The sequence below is a fragment of the Periplaneta americana genome, chromosome 1 (assembly GCF_040183065.1).
Source record: "Periplaneta americana isolate PAMFEO1 chromosome 1, P.americana_PAMFEO1_priV1, whole genome shotgun sequence".
In the NCBI taxonomy this organism is placed as follows: Eukaryota; Metazoa; Arthropoda; class Insecta; order Blattodea; family Blattidae; genus Periplaneta; species Periplaneta americana.
Window position 1 is genome coordinate 63,551,030 of NC_091117.1, and position 12,406 is coordinate 63,563,435.

Here is a 12,406-nt window from a genome sequence, read left to right on the forward strand (position 1 = left end):
CACAATAGTTAATTGTGAAAGCTGATATTTAAATACATTTTAACAATATTTCCGTTGTCGTTCTCGTTGTCATTTCAGTTCCCGTTTCATTGTGAACCAGCCTTTACGATACTGGATCTCCAGACAAAACCAAGGACAGCACAAGATATAAATTTTAGGGATTCAAACGCAATAGGTGCTGTACTCATGCACTGCGAAATAAAGTATGTTATTAAAACAACTTTGTTACGTGAATGCACCTTATTTGGTAGAAGATTAAGCGTAATTTCGTAGAGACATGTACAGATTTATGTTACACGATAGTGAGTGTGCAGGTAAGAAGTGCAGGCGGCTGCACAGCTACACAACTCCCACATCAAGGCCACGCTCGCACGCTGGATGGTAGTGGAAGTGGGTTGACTGCCGTGTCGGATGTCGGTCAAGCGGTTCAGTTCTCGGCCTGCTTGCACCGGTGAAAGAAGCCGTCCACGCGCGCGGGTGCGACGAAATGACAACGGAAGAGGCGTCCGGCACCAACAGGTAAACAAACACACTTTCACTGGCCTTAAATGTCACTCACATTACGAATATAGCCACAATTTGCATTTGAAAACAGGGGAGGAAATATTCTAGCTGTACGATCCGAAACCTGACCTTACCCTATACGTAAATTTAGATGATTTATAAGTAGGAAACGGATTTCTAGGTACTAAAAAAGGAGAGATCTATGACTTTATAAAATCCACTTAGGACTTTTAGGAGTTTATATAAAATTTACAATTAATAATTTTAATTTTAGTAGATATTCCATTTCAGATGGAATTTATATACAAAGAACTGGTGCTGACATTGAGCGCTATTGAATTGATCTATCAGTGAAAGAGACTGATTGCTGATTGGTCGGCTCCACTTCGCATAATGAGGGTGCGTTGACGCGAAAACTAATTTGTAAGCTCTCGCTTAATCTGTACAACCTACCAAACCTTTCATAATAGAATGGACTTTTCCAAACGAACTTCGGTTCCAGGAAATTAGGTAAAATCTTTTTTTATTTTAGTATGTTATTTTACGACGCTTTATCAAGAGCTTAGGTTACTTAGCTTCTGAATGAGATGAAGGTGATAATACCGGTGAAATGAGTCCAGGGTCCAGCACCGAAAGTTACCCAGCATTTGCTCATATTGGGTTGAGGGAAAACCCCGGAAAGAACCTCAACCAGATAACTTTCCCCGACCGGGAATCGAACCCGGGCCACCTGGTTTCGCGGTCAGACGCGCTAACCTTTTCTCCACAGGTGTGGACGGTAAAATCTTCTTCTCTCCTCTTTTTAGTAAGTTATTTTACGACACTGTATCAACATCTGAGGTTATTTAGCGTCTGAATGAAATGAAGGTGATAGTGCCGATGAAATGAGTCCGGAGTCCAGCACCGATAGTTACCCAGCGTTTGCTCATAGTGGGTTGAGGGAAAACCCCGGAAAAACCTCAAGCAGGCAACTTGCCCCACCGGGATTCGAACCCGGGCCACCTGATTTCGAGGCCAGACGCGCTAACCGTTAATCCACAAGTGTGAACTTCTCTCCTCTTCTGCGACCAATATAGAACGAAGTTACCAGAGCAATGTTTGTCTCTAGGAGATTTTTTATAATATCTTAAATAGTATGTTTATATTTTTTTCGCATTTTTTGGTTTTTAGTACCAGTATTTTTATTTTAAATATAAGCAAAATATTTAAAGGGAATCGTCAAGCCCTATCTCTGTCGGTTTCGAAGAGTTGCAAGAAATTGAAAGCGCCATAACAGATAATTCGGAGTATACTGTATTTTTTTTCAAGGAGTGCAGTTTCATAGAAAGTACTTTGCCGACAGACCTTCTACTGCCCCCTACTTAATCACTCATTTAAAGTTTGTGTGACTGCAACCTGTGTATATTTTTGTGTGATTTTACTTCGTTTATAGTGTTTTTTTTTCCTTTTTATTTCTGTTATTGTATTTGTATTCCTGGTGTTGTGGAAGAGAAGGCCTGATGGCCTTAACTACACCAGAATAAATAAATAAATAAATAAATAAATAAATATATATATAAATAATTGGTTGTCATAAATAATATCTTCCTTACGGTGACGGAAATCTTGTCCCCTCCTGTCAGTAACCAATCACAACCCTTGTTCTGAAGAATTGACAGGCTCTCGTCAAATCCACGTGGAGGCAGAGTTGCTGCATCTTTTCCGAATTCCAAGAATCCCGTCAGTCTCATTTCAGGGTCACCAGGATTATGGCAACTGTGCAATCTTGCGACGAGGGGACAGGATGGAATTGTCAGAGGTGTTTGTGTGGGAAGTCATAAATCTGTAAGTGGGTGTTCAAAGGAGCCACCGAACTGCACTCCTTGAAATAAAATGAGGTATAGAAGAATGCATGATTCTAAACAGAAGAGACAGTGAATGTATTGTTCTTCGTTCCTTCAGACGCACCCATGTAAGTAACTGGAAGGAAGGTGTTATATGGTCAAATTTACGAGTATTGCAGATGAATCGTATGCACACATTATGAACACGTTGTGGTCTCTCAGCTAAGAGTGAACTTATATTAGTTAGCAAGGAATCGCAATAATCAAAATGGGGCATTACAAGAGTCTGAATAAGATTCTTTTTTTAGACTAAGTGGTAGAAATTCTTTCATAAGGAACAAGGGTGAAGTTGTGAAAATATTTTTTTGCAAATGTGTGTTACTTGATGGTTTATAAGTAGGAAACGGATTTCTAGGTGCTAAAAAGAGAGAGGTCTATGACTTTATAAAATCCACTTAGGACTTTTAGGAGTTTCTATAAAATTTACAATTAATAATTTTAATTTTAGTAGATATTCCATTTCAGATGGAAAAGAACTGGTGCTGACATTGAGCGCTATTGAATTGATCTATCAGTGAAAGACATTTATTGCTGAGTTGTCAGTTTCACTTCGTATAACGAAGGTGTAAGCTCTCGCTTAACTTGAACAACCTACCACCTTTTCATAATAGAATGGACTTTTCCAAACGAACTTCGGTTCCAGGACATTAGGTGAAATCTTCTTCTCTCCTCTTTTTAGTAGGTTATTTTACGACACTGTATCAACATTTCAGGTTATTTAGCGTCTGAATGAAATGAAGGTGATAGTGCCGGTGAAATGAGTCCGGAGTCCAGCACCGATAGTTACCCAGCATTTGCTCATAATGGGTTGAGGAAAAACCCTTGAAAAAACCCTCAAGCAGGTAATTTGCCCCGACAGGAATTCGAACCCGGACCACCTGGTTTCGCGGCCAGACGCGCTAACCGTTAATCCACAGGTGTGGACTTCTTTCCTCTTCTGCGACCAATATGGAACGAAGTTACCAGAGCAATGTTTGTCTCCAAGAGATTTTTATAATATCTTTAATAGCATGTTTTTATTTTGTTTAGCATTTTTGCATTTTAGCAGCGGTATTTTTATTTTAAATGTAGGCAAAATATTTAAAGGGAATCGTCAAGTCCTATCTCGCTAATGATAAAACAACAATATTAATGACCCATTATCTCAGAACATACTAGGTACAGAAATGTGATATTTTTACAGGGAATTTATGCATTCCTTCTGGAGTGCACTGATTCGTTTTGATGATAAAATATCTAATAGGAAAAAAAATACATTTTTTTATAAACGTCTAAAATAAAGAATATACTTTTTAAATAAACTAATACAGCAAACTCAATCGAAGGAATTTCACATCATCACAATGTTATCATCCTCTGCTTGAGTTTCTGGCTGATAGGCCTATGTACCTCTATTATCGGGCAGTTCATCTCACTTAACGATATGTGTCAGAGGAATAACAATTATTTGTATGCATCTGAAGTTTTATTAGTGTAACATACGTAAGTGCAAGTTTGAACCAATAAATTATTGAGATTTGCGATAAATTAATTAGTTTAGGAAAATGTATATTTATTATGTGTAACTACTTTTGTATATAGATCTTTTTGTTAAATTATTAAGTTTTGTACTTTTGTGAGCTAATATCAATAAATCTATCATATCATATATTAGTGTAACATGCAGTTAATCAGCGATATTTGCAATTGAGGGGAAAGGACCCGGCCACCCTACCCCATTATCTCCTGGTCTAGTTGCCTCGTAAGTGGTGCCTTGTTGGTATCACTTGTGAGGTTCAGACCTGTCATCGGACAGTTGACTCAACAACAACAGCAACAACAACAACAACAACGTTATCTGAAATGTATGATAAAAATTTCATGCACATAGATCTAATAGTTTAATTTATGTTGAAAAATGTAGTTTTACGTATATCACGTTTAAAGTAAAAATTTTAATAAAAACCCACCTATTACAGAACAAAAATATTTAAAACCCTCCCGGTTGGTAGACCTTATCTTCTTCTCTACCCTGCTCACCTAATACTGCCCTCCTTCTCTCGGCTCTTTCCTCTTTGGTTGTGTTTGTTACTGCTATGTCATTCGCGATGTGTCCAAGTTCGCCATGTTTACGAGCTTTTATATACTATTTGAGCACCTAGATCATTCAACACCTGTATTCTTGCAGTATATCCAACATTAAATGTGAGTACAGTATCTAGTACACCACGTTCCAGCGTTGACATACCAACATACAAAAATTTTTGGGACACGGTACCAAACAATGCTATTGAATGATTCATTAGTTTTCTGAGTTCTTCCTCTCAAATATGGGTAAGATCTTGAAACATAGGCTTTATGAAGCAATAATTTTACTGCAAAAGAAGCTAAAGCACAGCCTTCTAAGACAATTAGTTCCTAAGATAATAATTTTTTGTGAAAAATATTTTTTTCTCTAAAACATAAATACACTAATATTTTTAAAAATATATTTAAAATAGTAAATATTCTAATATTTCAATAAAGCAAATACCAAATTAAGCAGAATAAACCATACTTTCATAAAGTGTAAAAAAATAAAAATGTCAATTTTTTTTTTTTTTTTTTTTTTTTTTTTTTTTTTTTTTTTTTTTCACTTTGGGTCTTAATGATTCCCCTTAAAAAGAACTTCTCAGCACAAACATAGGCATTTATAAGACTTTATAGTTCATTAGGTTCGATAGAACTTTAATAAGGGGACTTTGTGTACATGAAATGTAGAGATATCTAAATAACATACGTCTAGGATGCAGCAAACAAAATAGGTAGGGAACTAGAAATCCATTCTCTATTTATAAGGAAGCCTTTGCTCATAGGAGAGTGAAGCGGTAATCATTTGATCCCGTTATTATTATTATTATTATTATTATTATTATTATTATTATTATATTCTTGGTTACAAGAGATCAGAACAGGGATAAGAGACTGAAGACTGAATGACATGGATTGGATGGATAGAGAAGAGTGGAGAACAAGAATAAGACTTTAAGACTTTATTTTATATTTCGCAAATATCTCCTTCTTTCAGTATCCTAAGGCCCAGTTTTATACAAGTCATTAACTATTGGTTATTTTTAACTGAACATTAATAAATACCATACCTTACTCTACATACAGTAGAGCCCCGATTGTCCGGACTATACGAGCCGAAGGCAATCCGGATAATACGGAGGGTGAGAGCACTTTGTGATTTTTGATCCTGTAATATTAAAGGAACAAAGGTCGAACCCAGTAATGTGGAAAGACGTTACTCACATGTACATAATAAACGATGGTAAGTGATTTTGAGTGTTTAAAGGGATCTTACTACTATAAAAAAACTAAAATAAGCAATGTAAGTGATCAGTGTGCATAGCGTCCGATTTTTCGGACGGGCTGTATTTTTCAAATACGAAAAAAAATAAAAAGTTTTATTGCTTAATAGTGCTCAACTGATGTTAAACAGTAATTTTTTATGAAGAAAATTCTTTTAAATACATAATCCAACTTTATGCATTAATGAGTAAGCAGGAAAAAATAGTCGTCACTCAGTGTTTGTAGCGTTCTATTGCGGCAACATCCCGAGAGAAATGGCCGATTGCTATACGAGCAGATATATAAAAATAATCTGAATAGTTACTGTCATGAGTCTTTTTTGCAAATTAAACCTTTTAGCCATGAATTTAAATTGAATAATTGCGAAAATCGTTAAAATAAATCTTGCAACGTAGCGCGCTATCGCGTGTCTTCCAAGGGTAAGCTAAGAGATGAGTGGCCGTGCTTGCTAGAGTTATTGCAGTAGCCGTGATGTTGGCAAGTGTTTCGTAGAAACATAACGATTTCTTCTAAAACGGTGAATGTTAGAAAAAACTTATTTAGATTTTTCAAACCTCTCCTCATGATCTATTACCAGTTTCATTTAGGTGCAGTGGTTATCTTCCACTCTTTATATGCAGAAAGTTAATACAAGGTTGGCACTATTTGCATACAAATGGATAAATGACAATAATAATATTTACGGGATATTCTCATGTTATCCATTCATTTATAGTTTTCTGCCCAAGGACAGGACTTTCACTGCAAACCTAGCATTCTCCAAAATTTCCAATTTTCTGCCTTCCTCTCAGTCTCCGCATATGATCCATATAACTTAATATCGTATATCATCTGATGTTTTCTTCTCCCCCAAACTTTTTTCCCGTTCAATATTCCTTCCATTGCACCCCTTCAGTTGGTAGTTTCTTCTCAACCAGTGACTCAACCAATTCCTTTTTCTCTGTTGTATGCAGTACACCAGTTAATTGTTCATTGTCTGCAACTTAACAGTTCTTTACTTGTCTTTTTAATACATTCTGAGTTAATGCATTAGTTTTATTTGAAGATAGACAGTTATTCGTAGGTTATTTCACTCCGTTAATTAGGCACACTTGTATCATATAACAAATTGTATTTACTTATACTAAATCCATTATCCTAATTCCTGTGTAATTATTACACGTAATGATAGGGATTTCCTTAAATACCATGTCACTCTTTTTCCTTTGGTGATGAAGTACTGTCCTGCCAATTAAGAGAAACGAATCCAATCCTTTCTACTCTATACAGTACTTGATGCTAGTTTCTATGATTCGTTACACCTCCACGACCTTGACAGTGGCAATTTACAACATAAAATTCTGTACACGAATTTTAAGTTCATGCAGGAATCGATACTTCGTGCCAAATCTCCAAGTTTCGGATCACGTCAAGAATACGAATGACTACAAAGTGTTCGGTTCTTGAGCCGGAGAGAAGACCACTTTCAAACACCTCTCCAGATGCAAGAATAATTATATGTCAACTGCAACCTGTTCGGCCATTCACTTTCGGATCAGATGCTGCTGTGTCGGACACAACCCAGCTGGTACTATGGGTATTGCATTATCAAACAGTTATTACAGATATAAACTATTTCCTAAATAATGTCAGTTTCGGAGCAAACTTTTTTTTCTTGTTAGGAGCGAAGGAACATCCCACGCACTACGACCTGAAGTCTATTGTACACCCACCTATATGGGATGAGTTACGTGCCCACCGATCCTCTACGCACACCGACCTAACCACTTGACCCCCTTAAGTACCGGTCCCTGCAGCCAAGAGAGTCCATGTATCACTTCGCTTCGGCAACTACCCCTCAAGGCTCCCTTAACGGTCCGAGGCGGAAGTCCTCCCCCGAGAAGATCTGCCCGGTTCCGTTGCAGAAACTATCCATCATCACTTGAATACAATCCACGGAGGCCGGTCGAGAGAGCCAGCAGCTTCGGAGGGCCGCCTATAGAGCGATCTGAAAATCAGAAGAAGTAACGGGATGATGAATAAAAGGATAATAGGGGAGGAAAGGAAGTGGCGAAGATGAGTGGGGTTCCAATCGCCTGATTAAGTTACCTGATATTCATCCATAGGAGTGAGGGAAAAAGAGAAACCTTTTGGTTTGGGTGTAATGTGACAAGAAATTAATCTAATCTTCAAAGTAAAGGCCATTAGATTCTACAGTCTTGAGCCAATTTTCAGCAAGGTCTATTGTCCTACGATAGCAGTTTCTTGTTTCTGATGCGAAGAATTCGGTGATACCTATTCCAACGGCTTCCAAACTCTATCGATTTGGTACGTCAAATTGTAATCTACTGCACACCCTTGAACACGGAAAATGGTTGCTCTTCTATTCCGTGAATTTGTGTGTCGTTCGGCTTACCGCTAGAGTCAGAAGGAGAAATATTAAGCATCGATGTCCTAGGATGAAATCAAGACATAGCAGCGACGTATCTGTATGTCACGAAACGACATATTCCCTACGAAGTCTTTATGGCTTAGCTATAGAGCTCTTTATTCTCGTTCCAAAGACCGGACTTCGAGTCTATGTAAGGCCTTGGTTTTTCTGAAGCGACTTGCGAGGTCCGCTTCGCACAAATTCGGACTACACGCGAGATAGTGAGTGGTTTCTATAATGCGAGATGAGAGGTCTGCGTACCTCGCAGCCATAGAAACCACTCACTATCTCTCGTGTACTCCGGATTTGTGCGAGGCGGGCCTCGCACCTCGCACGTCGCATGCGTCAGTTGTGAACACAGCGCACACGATGATTCCCGAGCTATTCCGAGATGGAACTTTGTTTCTAAACAGCGACCAATTTCAGTGTGAAAGGGTGCACATATTTACAAGAATTCATTTTCTGAAATAGAATTCTCAATCCAAGTTTCATTTCTGATTCGCATTTTGCCTTGAAAGTCACGATCATTGTTCTTACTGTAGAAATTTCCATATTAGAACTTTGTGGTTTTGTGATATTATGTTAAGATGGTGTATTGAATACTGAAATTCATCTTCATTATTGTCAAAGAAAACCTGATCTGCATACAATGAGGTGTCAAGAGTACTACTGGTTGAAAGCTATAGCCTATATATCGTCGGTTTACAAGCAGAACACATTAAGTAAAAAATATTACTTCTGGGAAAAAGGCGTATATAAGGTACAGCAACCCCCCAAAAAAGGAAGGAGACGATAGAATATTAAGTCTCAGATGTAAGGCACTGCGCATGAAGTTCTAAGGCTTGTTTCATTACTCATGTAATTTTTTGTATTGTTTGTATTATATTTCATGATATTACAGTACCTACTTCAGAACTTAGTTGATTACTTTTCTAATTTTTCCTTGTAATCTATCAATATCACCGTCCAAACAACATGCTTCCATCAACAACACATTACTCAGTAATAAGTCACCGGGAACCATAGGTTCCCTATATCACAATACTCAGGCAACATCCTGAACAACTGTGAAAGCTTGTCGGTAGAGTTCTGGTTGATTCTGTATAATAAAAATACCATGACTCGGGGTTGACCGACACTTTTATGTGTAGTCCTAACTTTTGTGAGTAACAAATAATGCACAGAACTACGACAAGCTACTGAAAAACTCAGTACGAGAAAATCAACTACAAAGAATGATCAGAAATATATCTGAAAAGGTCATTATTTTGTGCGAGATCGTGCGTATTTGCTTGCTTTCCGCACAAAACCAATAAGCGGAAAGTGTAAAATTCCACATTCAGTATTCCCAACCTAACACACATAATTTCCCTCTTCTTACAGCTTAAGTGACATATTGATTTTACTGCTTTAGGCTTCTAACATATTATTTTTAGAGACGTTCAATATAGTAATAATTATAAATTGGAAACCTACCACTGTAATTTCACCCAAATTGCAATGTTAATTATTGCTTTTAAATATTTGCAAAACTTAAGTAAACTCTACAACTCCACTAAAGTTAATGCATTCGTGATTCAAGTAACATGAAGGAAGCCGTGAAAAAATCAACAAGATTGCAGATGCCGATGTTATTACTGCAATATTTTATATAAATAATATTGTTAAAATATTAAAATGAAAAATAAATCATTACATAACCTTACCGTTTGTTTTAAGTTCGCATTTATAGACTGGGGGAAAAAAGACAGACGTATATCACGGCCTCCTGGAGTATAGTAAACACAGAAAACATTTTAAAGCAACAATGTTGAAGAAAGATATTTTGTTTTGCAAATTTGCCGTGATTGAACAGAAACCAAGATGGAGATTTCATTGCAACTAATTAGAAATTCCTCTTTCAGGTATGTAATAAACGATCTTCGCACAGAATAATGTACGATACACGAGCGGTATGTTTTCTTTCAATTCTCGGAAATTAAAAAAGCTCAACTACGTTTCGCTTTTTCAAACTTTTCCTCGAACATGAAAACTTCAACATACCGCTCTTGTAACGCATATTACTATTACAGTACATCACATTCCCGACTTCATAAGGCCAATCTGACAATATCATCTCTAACCGATTTTCATTGGGAAGTTTCCGTTTTCCATGTAGTATAAAAAAAAACTTTGTCAACCCTCAGCCACTCTTTAATTTACAATAATGGCAGCACTTTTTATTTAAGGGACCTTTAGTAGAAACATTTCATTCACATTCTCAGATAACCATCTTCGTCTTCACATCCACTTTCACACAAATCATTGTCATTACTGGAAGAAACAGTAGGTTCGTTATTCACACTAATAATCTGATGGTAAAATAATAAGCCTGATAGATATTTCTAGAAACCTCCAAAATGTTTTCTTTCAGCAGATTTTCAACATCAATTAATTTTGCTTTTGTAATAAGGTTTCTGCATGATGAAGGCTTACTGAATGGCCATTTTTACAACATTCATGTAACCGCATGAATCATTACCAAAGAATTGCTTCCCCCTGATAACTGCTTTATAAAATAAAATCCCTATTCTTTTAAGCAGAATAAATAGCTTTAATATACAGGCTGTATCTATGTGTGTCCATAAATGTGGGGGCGTATTCCTGACACCAAACCATAACAAAAAAGTTCATATGAACATGGGTCCGAAAACCCTTCGTTAGGGAGTTATGGATTTATTGGTAATGGTACATGTGATACATTTAACAACACACGTTTACAAAAATTGCTCAAATTGACCTCCTCCTGTTTCTATGCATGCCCTGAGCCTGCGTTCTATGCTTTGCTGTACTCTCTGAAAATGTCTTGGGGTGTTACGGATTTGATCAAATTTGCTACCGTATTCCCATCTGCTAGGCCATAAATGTAGTGCATATCCGTCATTTCTCTTACTGAATACATCTTGCGATGTGATGAATGTTACTTTGAATAACACAAAACAGAACAAAAGCCAATCAAACAAAACAAAACAAACGTCATGACCAACTGTAATGAAGAAAGTGGGGAAAAATGCAAGTTTGAGGTGAATTACATAATCAGGACTCACTACAGGAAATTCCTTTCATAATTCCCTAACGAAGGGTTTGCGGACCCATGTTCATATGAACTTTTTGTTATGTTTTGGTATCAGGAATACGCCCCCACACTTATGGACACATGTATAGATACAGCCTGTATATGTAGCATAGTGATCTGTGAATAAGGCATGCTTTGTGATAAACAGGACAGATAACCGACTCCATTTATGCGGATAAGGCAGCTTTTGAAATGGGCCTGCAGGAGGCAAGTTTTGGAACAATCCCATTGAGGATAAGGTAGTTTGTGGAGTAAAACTAAATTGTTAATCATAGTTTTAAATAGGAACAGATTTTTTGTAACAGAAACGACATTAAAATAGCTAGATTTTATAATATAGAATGCACTGGCATTGCTAACTCATTTTCTGATTTTTTAGGAGAAGGCAGGTTTTGCAACTATACAGTAGGTGTCATTTATTCGTTCATCAATGTATTTATTTACATACTCATTTACTGTGCTACGAAGGGACGAGTAGTCTCACAAGCAGGTTGCTGCTGTAGATTTGTTGTCATCAGTTTGTGATTTAATCACAGAGCTACCAACTTTCATGAATAACGAGAGAGTCACCCGCAGTTACTGTAGCACACGATTTCCGCTCCCCCTTACTGACATGGTAATCTCCGAAATTTAGAGGTGATTATTTAACTTTTCCGTTTAATGTTATGATTTCGTCCCACTGTTATTATTACTATCATTATCACTATCACTATCACTATTACTATCACTATTCTTATTATTATTATTATTATTATTATTATTATTATTATTAGAGACTGGATTTTAAAGGGAAAATTTATCATCAAAAAAGGACAAAAAGGGAAAGATATAGCCAAAAAAAAAAGGACTTGAAAAAGGACTATATTAGGTACCCCAAAACACACTTCAGCACATCCATGGATATACATGGCACACACAATCTTACATTTATCTCTTCACAACATAAGGGAAGTGTTGTATTTGATACAGTCAAAAAGGGACTTCAAAAAGGATAATATTACTCCCTCTATTTTAATTGAAAACACACTTCAGCACATTCATGGATATACATAGCACACACAAGCTTATTTTTATCGCTTCACAGCATAAGGAAAGTGTTGTATTTGATCTCATTCAACATTTCAATATGTCTAAATATGATTCTGCCTCTTTGAATGCAGA

General features: G+C 36.7%; 1 protein-coding gene across 1 annotated transcript in view; it reads left to right on the plus strand.

Moving 5' to 3' along the window:
• The first annotated feature begins 362 nt into the window (after positions 1 to 362).
• The window catches only part of LOC138696374 (facilitated trehalose transporter Tret1-2 homolog), a 106,926-nt gene continuing 94,882 nt past the window's right edge, over positions 363 to 12,406 (plus strand). The window contains exon 1 of the mRNA XM_069821259.1: positions 363 to 519. Within this exon, the coding sequence (XP_069677360.1) occupies positions 488 to 519 (32 nt within the window). The 5' untranslated portion in view covers positions 363 to 487. The remainder of the gene's footprint in view (positions 520 to 12,406) is intronic.